The 15,973-nt window shown below is 39.3% G+C and overlaps 2 protein-coding genes across 3 annotated transcripts in view; one reads left to right on the plus strand and one right to left on the minus strand.

Moving 5' to 3' along the window:
- Positions 1 to 4,205, plus strand: part of mark4a (MAP/microtubule affinity-regulating kinase 4a) — a 35,484-nt gene extending 31,279 nt beyond the window's left edge. The window contains exon 17 of one of the 2 annotated variants that reach the window (XM_056745104.1): positions 505 to 4,205. In XM_056745104.1, coding sequence (XP_056601082.1) covers positions 505 to 847 — 343 coding nt within the window. In that variant the 3' untranslated portion in view covers positions 848 to 4,205. The remainder of the gene's footprint in view (positions 1 to 504) is intronic. The other variant, XM_056745105.1, reaches the window with a different exon arrangement.
- Positions 4,206 to 4,678: 473 nt separating this feature from the next.
- Positions 4,679 to 9,044, minus strand: ckma (creatine kinase, muscle a). Its single transcript, XM_056745108.1, has 8 exons — positions 8,886 to 9,044; positions 7,256 to 7,464; positions 7,012 to 7,166; positions 6,522 to 6,654; positions 5,884 to 6,055; positions 5,631 to 5,754; positions 5,350 to 5,539; positions 4,679 to 5,173 (listed from the first exon to the last, which is right to left on the minus strand). The coding sequence occupies exons 2-8, from the start codon at positions 7,446 to 7,448 to the stop codon at positions 4,995 to 4,997; spliced, it is 1,146 nt and encodes a 381-aa protein (XP_056601086.1). The 5' UTR covers positions 7,449 to 7,464; positions 8,886 to 9,044; the 3' UTR covers positions 4,679 to 4,994.
- Positions 9,045 to 15,973: the final 6,929 nt, after the last annotated feature.

The raw sequence follows: 15,973 nt of genomic DNA on the forward strand, positions 1-15,973 counted from the left end.
TAAAAGCAGACAGGACGAATCTTTTGATGCAATTTATTGCATTTTAATTTCAACTTGCCAACTTGCAGTGTTTTTATCAAGCATTGCCAAAGCATCCATGCACATAATCTAGTTTTCTATGGGATCGTTTACCCAAAATAAAAATTTTGATCATCGTTTACTTATTTTAAACCTGTATGACTATGACTTGTATTGATTGCATGGATACAAAAACAATGCAAGTGAATGGCTACCGCCGTTGTACAGTTATCGGCATTCTTCAAAATATATTTTGTTCTGGAAAAGAAAGAAAGTCATGTAGGTTTGAAATGACAAGAGGGAGAGTAAATGATGACAGAAGTTTCATTTTTGGGCGAACTATCCCTAAGAAAACTCTTCATAGACTTGCATGTGATTTCCAAGGGTTTGCAGTTCAAATAATAGTAGTGCCCACACCCCCTCCCCAAATAACATATTCCTCTCTCCGAGTATTGATGCCTCTCATACTTTGTTTTTGTCTACCAGTGGCAATTTATCTGGGGATCAGAAAGCGTCCAAGCCCTGGGGCGGGGGAGGGGGGTGGGATGTAAGGAGTCATCTCTCCCGTCCCCCCCGGGCCCCTGCAGAAGTGATACTGGCCTTGCGTGAGGCAGCAAGGGGGTGTGGCTGCCAGGTCCGGCACGCTGGCCCATTTCTGCTGTGCTGCAGTCATGGGGCAGCAGGGTCGAAGGTCGCCTTCCAAGCTGAGGTGTGCCAACTGAGTATGGGTCCCGCAGAGGCTAACGGAGTACGCTACACACGCTTGTGGGGGGCCCCCCTTGCCTTCAGGCACATCGCATCGCAGATCTCTAAAGAGGTGGAGCTCTGAGGGGATGGGGGAGGAAATTTGTCTCGGATACGAGCCCTCAGTATCGAAGTGACTTTGACCTGCCCACCTATGTGTTATAGACTTTAAACAACATTTGCTCCCTCCAGTCAACACACTGCATACACCGAAACTTTAAACACACACACATTTACAATGCAGTCACTTTAAAGGCACGGGACACTGACGTCTAAAAAACAAATACAAGCACACCCCGTTTCATGCGTAACATGAAACACGAGCGCTTCTGAACACACACACACATCGGAACACGAATACACACAACCACTCCGAGCAGCCTCATTCACTGGATCTGGATTGAATCCAGTTTAGTATTTTTATTCTCATTGTAGTCATGAAATTCTTACTTCAATAATTGATGTCATTCTTTTTTTAAACACTTTTGTATGTTTTCAACAAGTCTCGTCATTTTAAACGGGTCATCGTTTTTGATGTTTTTGTTTATTAACATGTCTTGCGATCCATTTTTTAATACACAGTTCATAAACTTATTGAATCATTGAAAACGTAGAACTGTAGCTGCCAATGAACTATATGCACAAATATGAAGTTGGCAAACACATCATTACGTCATCATAGCTCACGGTGCCCACCCAAATGGAAATCAGACACGCTGGTGTCCAAAATTTGATGAGGATATATGCCAATCCATTAGTTGTGTAGTGGAACACACTACACTTTGTTCTTGAGATTGTGAAATTTTCTTCCCTAGGAAACGTGTTTTCTGAAGTATAGTGCCAGTTTACTTATCACCTTTAAATGATTTATTATCCAGATATAGAAGAGACATTGATGCCAACTGACTTGACTCTGATCCTTCTTACACTGGCTTTGTGATTGGTTGTTAGCTCTTTACTTGGGTTTTAATTTTTGTTTTGACACTTTTTGGATTACGAATATTCTATGATCCTGTACCATTAGAGTTACCTGATCAGAGTGAGGTTACAGCATGTGTGATTGTGTAAAGTAAGATCGATTCGGCTCTAAGGAACTAATGTTTGTGAAGACAAACCTCCTGCATTGTGGATATCTGAATAGAACTTTCACAAACCTAATTTAACTACTTAATCTAAATTAGAATTTCTATTGTGTGTATAGTATACATAGCACCAACGGAAATAATAGAAACAAATATATTACAAATGCACCAGATATCTACAATGCAGGAGACTGGTGCAGGGAAAGGTTTGGTGCTCTCCCTGTTGAATAGGTTTTGTAGGGGCAAATGCACCAACAGGGCTTGTAAAAGAGCTGTATTGTATGTGGCAAGCCAGTCTTTCTATAGTTTGGCATCCCCGTAGAAGCATTTCAGTAGCCATGCCAAATCCTAACAATGCTGTGTAACAGAGTTACCCTACGGGTGCCCAGATGTCTATAAGCAGTTTTTCTGGTCTAAAAAAATATCTGTGGACTGGCCATCGTAGCCATCTGTGAATCTGTTACTCTTATAGATTTGTAGTGATTGAACAGAAGGTATATGCTGCTATGGACCGATCCCTTATAAACCTAAAAAAGCCTCTGCCTTTGTTTTTTGAGCAAAACTAGTTATTAGTGCTTTGCATTAGTTGAGCATTAAAATAAAAAGATTTTACTATTGAGTGGATCAAAAATGTGATTATTAGTGATGGTAATGGTGCAATAGCAATAAATGTTAAACGTTATATGATGTTATATGTTAAAAGTTGTTTTTATATTATGCCGTGCTTAGGCCCTGTTGGTGCTGCCAGAGATGTTAAATATAATGGAGTATGTAGGTAATGTGACGCAGATTTTCAATCAGGGTGTGGACAGCAATGTCATACAGATGTTCAGGTTGTGATGTGTTAGAGACTCTTTGGTTGAGGTGTTATGACATTTTACATATATACAGAAGGATTCATTTCTACTTCACCCATGCTCATAAAAAGGTTTCGATTTGGCCCGATATGCTAGTTTGTGGTGCAGAATTGGTTGTCGTTTGCATCCAGTACATCGAAGGCCGATCTACATTTTCACACTTGAAAGTTTGTGCTAAACAACAGTGATGACCTGCTTTACTGGTTGCATTGTGGTTCTTGACTTTTAACTTTGACTTAAGCCACATAGCAACTCAAATGCCATTGAATCCTCTTACCGATCCACTTTTTACGTTGTCTCACTCACCTTTTCTCTACCTTTGTGCTGCACATTTGGAAAGACCCGGTTCCTCTTCGTCCAGTTGAAACCCCTTGTGTCATTGTTCTGTCCGCTCTGGACTCCTGTCATGGAGAGACTTCTGTTTCAAACTGAGCAGTGTAATAAGTCCCGGACTAATCTGACTCGGTCTGGTTTGGACTGGACTGCTGAGATCTGTATCTGTTAAATGTCCATTAAGACCCTCTGTGCACTCATGTTGACTTGAATCAGCTGCATCTTACAGCTTTGTGGGTAGTACCCATATTTGGCCACCGGAAGGCGCCAATGTCTTAAATGTGAACACTTGGATTTGTGTATATTTGCACAGGTACTTAATTTATTTTCTAGAGTAATTATCTTGGGAGAAAAAAATGTGGTTTATATCAGTCAGACTCTTGACTGTATATAAAGATTATGATACTGATGATCATATTGTGAGTATAGTATATACAGTATCTTAGAACTCCAGGTTAACTCATAGCTAGAGCAGAGACTCTCTGCTAGCTCTTCAGACGTTTCTATGTGTACTGAAGTGAAACACAAACCTGCAATCCTGCATGATTCAGAGAAAGGATGGGAGATGGAGAAAAGATACACATGAAATAAAGCAAGGTGCAGAAGAATTACGGGGAGGGAGGGAGAGAGAGAGAGAGAGAGCGAGCAAGCGTGTTTGCTAGTATGTGTACGTGTGTGCATGTATGTGTGAATATTATAACCCTGTTCTGTTTCTCTGACCCCTGGGTCTCCCTCCCCTTCTCTCTCTCGTTTGTGCGTGAGAATTAAGGCAGACCTTTGCTTTGGCAGCCATACTTGACCTGGAGTGAAAGCGTGTTGGAATGAATGAGCTTTATAATGTTAAAGGGAATATAATGGATTGTGAAAGAGTTTTGAATCGGTGTATTGAGCGTGTTCTGTCTGAAAGGTAAAATCTCTCCAGTTCAGTGTTGTGCTATCTGTCATGTGAATTGTCTGCTATGATGTTGGATTTCTCATGATGCATTTAGCTAAAATGCAATATGACCGAAAGAAAGCAGGTGGACAAACATTGTACATGAGAGAGAGCAAGAGAGAGATTCAATACTGCTGTTTGCAGAACGTGATTTTTTCGCCAGAGGGATTTGAACTTCTGGACAAATATTAAAATGGAAACAAAAGATCTTGAGAGAAATAAACTTCACTGATGTTGGCCTCTGCTTGTGTTCAGTTATTACATTAGTTTAATGGTTTGGGATGTACATGTGGCTATATGGGAAGTGATCTGAAAAGAGATGGATTTAATGATTTTCATTCTGGATCTGATATTTATTAGTAATGATTTATACAATTATAATGTCATTTTCTATTACTATTTGGTCCTAACAACAAGCGCACACTACTGGCCTGAAGTCAATTTGTTTTTTTATTTAAAAGTAAAGGTATAATGTATCTATATCATTCATTTGTATTAATATTTTATTGTATATGGATTAAATTCACTTAAAACTATTGATTAAAGTTAAGTTTGGGCCACGCAACACAAAATTATGTTCTTTCCGCAGAAACCATCTATATTAAACTTAAACAATGCCTTTTGCTTACTAGATGTTTCTAACACAGTTCATTACAATAGTTCGAAATGTAAAAATAAATGTTACCGCTTTCAGACAGACGCTGAAGACATGTGTTTTATGGGGAATTTTATTGAAATACAACTTGATTGATGCACTTTTTACAACCAAGGCTACGATTAAGGTGAAGCCTCGACATCAGGTACTCGCACACCTGTGTCGGGAATCTGATCCCAAGAGGTTACCGACTGAACGGGAAACAAAGTGGAAAACATGAAGATGAAATGGCGTTGAAAATAAAGAAGGGAAAAAGGAAAGTTAAGACAGATGCAAAGTCAAGACTGTCTTTTTGAGCAGCAGTTTCCTCTGCATTGCTGTCACGATGGACTGTAAAAATACAAGACGAATCGAAAGCAAGGCCTCTCGCTTTACTTCTGGGCGGGGATCATGCTGTCGATAGATTCGCCCTTCTCCAGCTTCTTCTCCATCTCAACCATCAGTTTGACACCATCGACCACACACTGCACCTGCTCCACCTCTGAGGAGCCCAGACGGTCAGCATTGGAAATGTCAAACACACCACCAACGGAAGCAGTGTCGACACCACCTGAAAGAGAGAGAGAGAGAGAGAGAGAGAGAGATTGGTAATAAATGACATGTTGTGAGCAATCAGAAAAAAGAAGAACATAAAACTAAAGAGAATGTGAATCTACGCAGATGTGATCGTAAAGTGTTGAGGATCCAGTTTTGCATAAAATGAACGTGCATGTGTGTGTTGTATACCTGTGCCACGCTTCTGCAGGCGCAGTCTGGTCAGGATCTCCTCGAACTTGGCATGTGTGCTCAGCTTGGGCAGCTTGACGTGGACGCCACCACGCAGGCCTGTGCCCAAGTTGGAGGGACAGGTCAGAACGAAACCAAGATGGTCATTCCACATGAATCCGTGGTTGTGTTTCTTGAAAGTTTCCTCAATCTGTCAACGTAGAGCACATACATGATCATGTGTTGTAGCTGACAGTGGAGGCGTGTGTGTCTGTGTATGTGTTCATGTGTGTTCTTGGTACCTTCTGAAGACCAACGCAGAAGCGCCTGAACACTTCCTTCATGTTTCCACCCTGCTGCATGGAAATGACTCTCAGGTGATCCTCCTCGTTCACCCAGACCAAGAAGGTCTTGTTCTCATTGTGCCTGTGTAAGACAATTCATTAAAACATTTAGGCATACATTTTTCACACAATTGTGTTTGCGTAATGTTTTATTTTTATTAATATATGCATTGCATAATATAGTATATCTCTGTTCTGTCCTTTCACTCACCAGATGCCTCTGCCATCGGGCCAGTCACGGGCCATTCCGGCAGCCAGCAGCAGGGGGGAGACGGGTTTGTCAAACAGGAAGTGATCAGCGATCAGCTGCTCCTGCTCGGCATCAGTCATGGACTTCAGGGGGTAGTACTTACCCTTGAACTCTCCTTCCAAGACGTTCAGAGCTGGAGAAAGAGAGAACTTATAACTTATAAATCCTTGTTTAACAGAAAATCTGCGATGTTGGCATTTGTAATGTGATTGATTTCAGTCAATCCTATACTTTTTTAAAGAGATAGTTCACCCAAAGGTTAAAATAATGTCATCATTTAGTTCCCCTTAAGTTGTTCCAAACCTTTGTAAAGTTCCTTGTTCTGCTGAAGACAAAGAATGATATTTTGAAGAATGTTTGTAACCAAACAGATCTGGGGCACTTCAGACATCCATAGTATGGAAATAAACTGTTCCCACATTCTTTAAAATATCTTCTTTTGTGTTCGACAGAACAAAGTTTTTCATACAGTTTTGAGGGTGAGTAAATGATGACAGAATTTTCATTTCTGGGTGAACTATCCCCTAAATGTCACTGTGTGTAATACTTAATGTATTTGTCATGTGCGCACACATACAAGAACACATGTGTCTACACACCCTCAACTGACATCTTCTCCACAGCTCTGCGCTCTCCACGGCTGTTGTGGGGGGGCAGGGCGTATCCCTTAATGCTGCGGCCGGTACGCACACGGCTGCTAAGAACATAGTTTGGGTCCAGATCATCACCACCCTAAAACAGAAATATTCCAAATTGTAGGTAAATAGTGCTAAACAATGCAAAGAAAAAATGGGTTACTTTGTACAATCTGAATAACGGCAAAGTATTGCAAAAACAATGTTTCAGAAAGGTTTTCTTAAAACTGCCTCTGTTTGCCATTGGTCTGACAAATTTATAGCTCCTCCCTAAATCTATATTATTCAGGCCTCAACTCAAATTTTGTAGATTCCAGTTCAGATTTTTCTTACAATGTTGGTTGAGCTAATGTTGTAATAGGTCTGTATGTTCTGCCAGAGCTACAGAGTAACAGTTTTATTAAACCAATAAGCAACTCAGTTTCTATCACAGGTAAGAGTTAAGGTTTCATGCCTTCAGGTTCTCGAAGTTCAGGTCAGTCTTGTGCTTGTCAGTTGCCTTGTATCCACCATGGCGGTCAGAAATGATTGGGTCAAGGAGATCCTTGAACACTTCATAGGACTCCTCATCACCAGCAACACAGCCGACGGTCATGATGTATGGGTGACCTGTTGAAAAAAACAGGGTAAGAATTGATTCAGTCTAATAAGTACATTTCTGGAAGGAATCATGTATTTAAAACAGACGTGGAGCTCACCTGGGTTGTCGACACCAGTCTGGATGACATCATCAAGAGTGAAACCAGTTGGGGTCTGCTTGTCCCTAAGCTTGGCGTAGATGTCCTTGGTCAGCACCTTGGCCATGTGGTTGTTGTGCTTGGTAAGGTCCGGAAACTCCTCCTCAACTTTGTAGTTGAGTTTGAAGTTGTTGTGAGTGTTTCCAAAAGGCATGATTGCGATTACGACACTGAGGTTTGGACATGAGAAAGATGGGAAAGGAGAGGAGTTATAGAATGATTCCATTTATTTTCATATTAAAATAAGGAACTTTCATTAGGTAATTCACTTAAATAGACAAATACCTTTATAAAATTGTTGAGGTCTATGACCTCAAACTGTTAAACTATTAATTTAGCGAATTGTATCAGTTAACACCACAGAATGTGAAGGTCCTAATGCAGCGCGACGACATGCATGACACCAGTCCATCCACAAAATCATAAATGGCTTGACAGTCGAATGGTATGATTTATTTCATTCAATGCCATTTTTTACACGTGTTTGTGCATGAATCACCTCGTAATATTTCAGAAGAATTACCTTCTTTAAACCTAGTTACAGCATTTATTACAACATTTGAAGACTAAGCTTCTCCTGTTGAATTCAAGTGCCATCATATTGTGATGAATGATGCACCTGTTTCAAACCGTCTGTCAGGTGTCCTAGCAACCTGCACTTGAGGTCAACATTTGTTAAATGATATGTCTGACTGGAAAACGAGACACACTCAGGTCTATATGTAGACTGATCTATTTTTACTACGGTATCCACTCCCTCCCATATGCTTTCAGATTATCTTGAATCGTTTCCAAAGAGCCAAATATATTCCACCTAGAGTCACAAAGCTCTGCAACGTTTGAAGGTGCTCCGAGCATTCGCATTACATAAGTGAGTTGACCAAAGTCTTGTCAAATCAATGCTACGCACCCTGGATGTGCGATGTTGCAGAGAGCTACGATATTAATAATTTTAAAATCATATATTTAGTTCATATATTATATCATTAGAGTGGACTTGTAGTGTTCTTTGCTATGGGTTAAACTCTACTAATGAAATATAACTGAGCACCTGTGAGATATAATATTCCGGAACTTCTCACATGGATGTCACATGATCGCCTTTTAAAAATAGCCATAAGAGGAAATCTGTCCCTAATGCTTAAAAAGGAGAAACAGTAGCATGTTCCAGAGTTTTTATAGCTGTATCAGAGCTCTCCAGCAGCTGCATGTCATTCATGAGACTTTGTAAGGTTTCATTTGACATCTAATTGCACTAAATATTAAAACCGCACTAAAGAAATACTGAACATGCATTTTCAGTTCTAGTATATTCAGATGCATTTCACAAATATTTTCAATGAAAATGAACAATGATCAATACTTACCATACTTATGTGCATCATAACTGTTAACATGTTTACCAAATCCATAATTTTAAGTAAGAATTTATAGCTTCATGCATCTCTACACAGGATGTCCAATTTGCATGTCTAGTTTTTAAGGGATTATTTTACTAGAAATCATTTACCGTTATTTTATCAGATTATTTTAACTCAGTTTTCCCTCCTCCCTGCGAATGATGGCTGTTTTAGTATATTCATATCTTTACCTGCAAACAAGGCAACAAAAGCGGTAACAGTCCTTGGGATCAGATCCTGTTCACCAAAGTCGAAATAGGGGTCACCCAAGCAAACAGAGTCCAGTTCTGTTTTATATACCGCTAACCCCTGCAGGCATTGGCTGGCTCATTTTAGAGATAACTAAATTCTGATTGGCTGGGCCCTGTTTCCTATGCCCTGTTTAGTTTACGAAAAGGCCTCGATATATATCACCGGCATCTTAGATGAGATGGCAGCTGCGGGTTGTGTCCCCCACCCCTCCAATATCCATTTACACCTCCCGCCCATACATAGCTTTCTAGTGGGTTGAAAGTTAGAGTTGGGGGTGATGGGGCTTGGAGAGTCCAGCCTTGCTAAAAAGGCTGAGCAGCACTTTTGTCATGCATACCATGGATATCAGAAGTGCTCACGTCAGGCAGATAGCTGTGGAAAAAGTCACCCAGTAGGCTGGTCCACAAGTCCATACCATGATTCTTAGAGCAAATTCACTGCTAAATGATAAACCTCGCCATCATGTTGAATGAATTATTTATGCAGTTAGGGTTAAAAGTCACCAGCTGTCACCTTATTTTAACGACGACACAGTTGTTGAGAAAGTATTCATAAAATGTCATTTATCACCAACAGTTCTCTCCAAATATATTAGTGTAACCTACCATATAATTTCACATTGGTATAACTGTGTAATTCTTAATGGTTATTGATTAGTGACTAAGCACATTCAGCCTTAAAAAAGAGTTTGAAAGTTCATTGGATTAAGGAATTCTTATGTCTTCTCTTGTGTAACTCTCCAGTATGTATGATATTTTTGTCTCCCCATGCACACACATACACCCATGCTCTCACTTGGGAAGTACCCCATTAGTGTCCCCAGTACTAGAATCTCACACTGTATAAGTATGCCCATCCCCCCAAGTTGTCATGTTTCCTATACTTCTGCCATGAATTTTAATTGTTTGACATATTTTATGCACTCTGCGCTCTACTTCCTAGTTGGAACCCTTGCGTAGCAAAAATGTATGGGCCTATACATTTATGCATATAATACATGTGTATATATTTATTGGAACCACACGCTCAATGTATCAAAAGTGCCATTTTTCAATAATATCATGCAGTGTAGTTTGTTATACATTAACAATGTAAACTCACCTAAAGGATTATTAGGAACCCCTGTTCAATTTCTCATTAATGCAATTATGGTGGTGGTGTAATGGTGTGGGGGATGTTTTCTTGGGACACTTTAGGCCCCTTAGTGCCAATTGGGCATTGTTTAAATGCCACGGCCTACCTGAGCATTGTTTCTGACCATGTCCATCCCTTTATGACCACCATGTTCCCATCCTCTGATGGCTACTTCCAGCAGGATAATGCACCATGTCACAAAGCTCGAATCATTTCAAATTGGTTTCTTGAACATGACAATGAGTTCACTGTACTAAAATGGCCCCCACAGTCACCAGATCTCAACCCAATAGAGCATCTTTGGGATGTGGTGGAACGGGAGCTTCGTGCATCCCACAAATCTCCATCAACTGCAAGATCCTATCTTATCAATATGGGGCAACACTTCTAAAGAATGCTTTCAGCACCTTGTTGAATCAATGCTATGTAGAATTAAGGCAGTTCTGAAGGCGAAAGGCGGTCAAACACAGTATTAGTATGGTGTTCCTAATAATCCTTTAGGTGAGTGTATTATTCTATATATTGTCAAAAATATTTTGAATGATTTAATACAATGTCATATAAAAATATATTTTCTTTGCATAAGGGTGTCATGATCCCCGTCGCTGTTTACCCGATTATTGTGGACTTTCGGTTTGTATGTCTCACCCAGGACCCAGGACTGCCGCAGGACCCAGGACCGCCTCTGCCAGGGAACTCTCACCCTGGAGGACCACATTATGGATTTTCTGGATGGATTGCCAATACAAGTAATCTCCAAGATTTCATGCTAATAGATTTTTTCATTTATGGACTAAACCAGCAACTCAAGGACATACCTGTGGTGGTCCTCAAGGGTCACTGAAACAATGAATGGATTATGCCCTGTGTCTTGTTGGTTCCCCCTTCACCGTGGGTGAGGCTGAGGAGGAAGCCTCCCCTGAATATTTTTTTCATCATCAAGATACAGGTCTGAATTTGGTTTTGAAGAAATGGTTCATTTCTTGTTTCAGTGCATAATCCATTAAATGTTTCAGTGACACTCGAGGACCACCACGGGCAGGCTGGACTGCAGGCTGTGCCGCCGGCTGCACAGGGCTGGATGCTTTTAATCTACAAATAGGATGTTCATTCGCAAAAAAAACTGTTGTACACTTCCGCTTGATCAAAACTCAGAGTACAGTACCTGCACACAGAGGCTGGTTTTCAAAGAGGGGTAATGAGCGGGCTAACAATACACACCTGAAACAGATCATGACACAAAACCAATGAAGAAAAGAACTACAAAAACTACAACACTAGACAGGACACAGGAACTTAGACATACAAACTAAAAATCCACAATAATCGGGTAAACACAGACGGGGATCATGAAAAGGGAATGCAGCACTAGACAAATGCAAACTGGACAAAGCAAATTAATAATAATTCAATTATAAATAATTCAAACAGTAACAGAGAAATTATTGAGATATGCATTTAAACAACATAAAAGTTACGAAGATGAATAGAAATGCATTTAACTTTGGTAACCCAAACTGTTGTGCCTAATTGACTGCTACTGAATTGACACAAAACCAATTGCGAACAAAAGTTTTCTGTTACCAATTTTTTTTTAAATATCTTCTTTTGTGTTCTGCAGAAGAAATTGACAAATAATAACAAAATTTTCATTTTGATGGTGAACTATACCTTTAACATGTCTGATTTCATAAGGTGACCAGGTCGATGTAAAAATAAACTTTATGTTAATGATGTGCCTTGAAAAATACATTCTTTAAACATATTTTGCTTTTCTTTGTTGTAAAGCCTTAAGTAGTACAAAACCATTGAATGCACATTATACATGTTGCAAATTGTCCCTCATAGCTTCGGGTTTCACAGGACTCTAGACTCAAAACTTTAATTCTAGTAGAATAGTCTCCAACATAGCACATGGCAAGTGTGAATAACATGCCTTTCATGGCTCACATTTTCACCCAGCACCTGTCAAACACATACACATCCACAGCCTGTGAGTTTTTTTACATGTTTCAAATTTTTGCTCATTTCATTACTTAAACTATTTGATTCAATGTGGCTTAAGATGTTGGCATTAAACACAGAATTAAGGGGAGTTGTATTTGAAAACTGGCTGGTTAGGGAGTGTGTAGTATTTGTGTCCAGTATTAGATACGTGAGGGGGTTGTGTCCTTGCCCTGTGGTGACACTGCATGTCCCATCTCTGCTCCCACTCACAGCTGTCTTCTGTTCGTCCTGTGCAAATTGTGTGGTGACCAAATTTGTCCCTTTTTTAAGTTTGGCGTGTTGGTATATAGCAGGTATTTTGTTAAAAGGTTACAATTAATAATTTCAAATCATGTGTGTCGTTCAATTATTATTTATGATTTAGAAAGCTTGACTCTTAGCATTATAACATCGATTTCATTTTATCTGAAACTTTTTATAGAGAAGTAAAAGCATAAATTGCAATCGTGCAAGACTATTTCTTTATTTATTTGGGTGTTTAAGTGGCGTGTATCTTTCTAGGTCTGGAAGGTGGTGCCAGAATGGGAGGAGTGGTGGGTTACATAACATCAGTATAGGATGAAAGAACAGATCCTGTTACAACTGCATATACTTACACAGAACAGATATACAACCAAGAAAAGAGTAGTTTTTAAAACACAGTATAAAATCATAATGTTCAAAGTTGATTGTTGTAATAAAATGCTAATGGCTCACTAGAATTCATGAGGTCTTAGCACTCATACACCTTGCATTGTAAAAGACGTGTTTAGTGGAACCCCATTGTCACGTGGAATGTTCCTGGAATGTACCCTGTTATGTAAGATGCATGGGTAGGTAACTAGAAATCATCTACACAATAAGATTTGCCAACGGCTGATTCATACTGATCCAATAAATGGCAACAAACTCATTCATTATACAGTACATCAGAATATCGTTCTTGGATCAGTGTGAATTAGAACGAAGCAAACATATTTCACACACAGAATGAGGAAGTCGAAATCAAACTAGGAACTGAATGTCTTCATATGTAACATGTTCCGTTGGTGTGTGTTCACGGGAAGTCATGTCATCATTATTGCTCTGTAGTTTGGGTAAGAGTAGCAGGTTAACAGCAGTGGCAGTAGCTAATAATACACTTGACTTTTGGAAGAGCTGCAGCAGGTAACCTGAGTCTATTACATATGACCTTCAGCCAAGACTACTTTTAAAGGAGGGCTTGTAAAGTGACCGTTCTTGTACTTTTCTGCACAATGTAATTTCTTCCTAGCAAAGAGAATGCAGCCAATAAGTGTACAGCATTTAGATGAACTTATGCTGTAAAAATAAGACACCCAGCATGCACCCAAAAATGAAAATTCTGTCATTGTTTACTTTCTTTCGTGTTATTCCAAATCTGTTTACATTTCTTTGTTCTGATGAACACGGAGAAAGATATTTGGTAGAATGCATATAACAAGACAGATTTTGTCCCCCATTGACTACCATAGAAGGAAACAACACAATGGTAATCAAAAGTGCACCAGATCTGTTAGCTGCACTACATTCTTCAAAATGTCTTCTTTTGTGTTCAACAGAACAAACAAAAAGATAAGTAATTTTCCTATATGGGAGTCATTCTCTGTGTTCATCAGAACATAGAAATTTATAAAGATTTGGAACTCGAAGGTGAGTAATTGATGACCAGAGTTTTCATTTTTGGTTGGATTATCCCTTTAATGTTGGTTAAGGTAATGCCCAGAGTGTAAATTTGTACCGATTTTTCAGTGTTTTGAAGTTGGAGATGATGATAAATATCACCTACATATATTCTCCCACATCTTATGTTTTTTTCTCTCTGTGATCTTCAAACCTTAAACACCCTACTTCACCCAGCCTGTCCTCTCTCTCTCTCTCTCTCTCTCTCTCTCTCTCTCTCTCTGCTCAAGGGTTGTATTGCATTGACTCAGCAAAGGACTCAAAAAGTGAAGTTAATATAAATCAACTTTTAATGCATGTGATTTATGACAGAACATTTTTTGGCAATCCACAATCTAACTCCAAATTAAACTAAATGACAAAGATTCTAAATAAAGTTCCATTTCTTTTTTTGTCAATTTTTCTTTAAATCCTAGCACTCTCAGTCCAACTGTATGATGCATATTGCACAAAACTGGAATACAGTCTGCCTGATTTATGCAACATCCATGATGACTTTTAATGTACCGATCCTAAACTCGACTTGTTTTCATCGTAAATGCACTGCTAATGATATTCTAGCTACTCCCCTGCATGTCTCTGACCATTTCTTTATAAAGTTCACGGTAACACTCCTCCCTATTCCACAGTAATCTCATCTCCCACCCCAAACCCTGTTTCTTTCTGTCGTAATCTTCGTTCCCTCTCTCCCACCTGCTTTTCATCCATGTCTTCCTCCCTACCCACCACAACCCTTAACTAATTTCTCAACGTTGAGGAAGCTACCGTCGTTGAAAACCTACAGCATGCAAGGGCTAAATCCTTGTAATCTGTCTTTATTCTGCTTGATCTCTCTGTTGCATTTGACACTGTGAACCCCCAGACCCTGCTGTCCACTCTCTCCAAACTGGGCATCTCTGGAACTGCACTCACCTGGTTTGAATCTTATCTCACAGGCAGATCCTTTATGGTATCCTGGTGAGGCGAGACATCCAGATCTTAATTAGTAAATTATTTAAATCCTCTTGTTTCAGCATCACTTTGTCGTTGATTATGTTTCTTTATGTTGCTAGATGTTACGTTATTTGAGTACTCGGCTAGGACGTTTCTGGTACGTCAGCAAAAATTACCAGATCCATTAATCAAAAGATCCGTGTCCATGTTATCTGAGGACAAGTACATCACGTCGCTACAACGTTCTCCATGGGATTAATTCATGACGTTATTTGAGGACGTGGCTAGAACATTTCTGGAACGTAAGCAACAATTCTAAAAAATAGAACGTTGCCAATACGTCCTCAGAACGTGTACTTACTCTAATGTCATGGTGACCAAATGAAGACGAACTGGCGACGTTGTCAGAACGAAAATTATAATGTCAAACCGTTACGTGCGACAAACTGCAAATTGAATGTGACTTCAGTACCATCGGAACAAAAACGCTTACACCTTAGCAATCAGTCAAAGAATAATTAAATAAACAAGCTCAACATCAGGTAACAGTCCAGTTCAACCGATAAAACTGATAAACCCATCCTGAAACAACCCATTTAAACACAAAAAAACATTGCTTTCCAGCTTTAGCAAAACTAGATGACTAATAAATAATGGAACTTACAAAGACAAGTTTGAACCCTGTGTAATGTATTCAGCAAATTTACTGTGAAGCACTGTAGAAAGAGAAAAATCTGAAGAAGACAAATGTAATTTAAAAAATATTGTTTTGCGTCAGTCAGACAGCTCTTCTTGTTTAAAGAGTCAGTAAATTCTTATGTTTTTCTAAGCAGCAAGTGCTGTCAATGGGTCATGTACACTCAAAAAAATGGCACTTTGGTTAAACATGATTCAATCATGTACAGTGGTTCCACATGTTTGAGTCATGTTTTCTCTACATGAAATTAACTTGAAGCAAGAACATGAATGAATCAACTAACCTCAACATGAAATGAAGATGTAGAATAACAAACCACCATTAATGTTGCAGTGTTTGCTTTAATTTGGCTCTTGACTCTTGAGTTTTAATGTTAAGTTATCTTCAGCTGTCGATGTGGGTTAAAACACATCTGCTGTGGCGAAGAGAATTACGATCCCCTGGGGTCAGAATGTGATAGTTTTTTAATCACTATGCAGTTAAATAAAGTAATTTTGAGTGTGTTCTGTTATTAATATGTGAATGCAGAGTTATGATACAGTTTGAAGAGATTAAAGCAGTGTTATGGACATTTAA

This window comes from Triplophysa dalaica, chromosome 4, assembly GCF_015846415.1.
Source record: "Triplophysa dalaica isolate WHDGS20190420 chromosome 4, ASM1584641v1, whole genome shotgun sequence".
NCBI classification, from domain to species: Eukaryota; Metazoa; Chordata; class Actinopteri; order Cypriniformes; family Nemacheilidae; genus Triplophysa; species Triplophysa dalaica.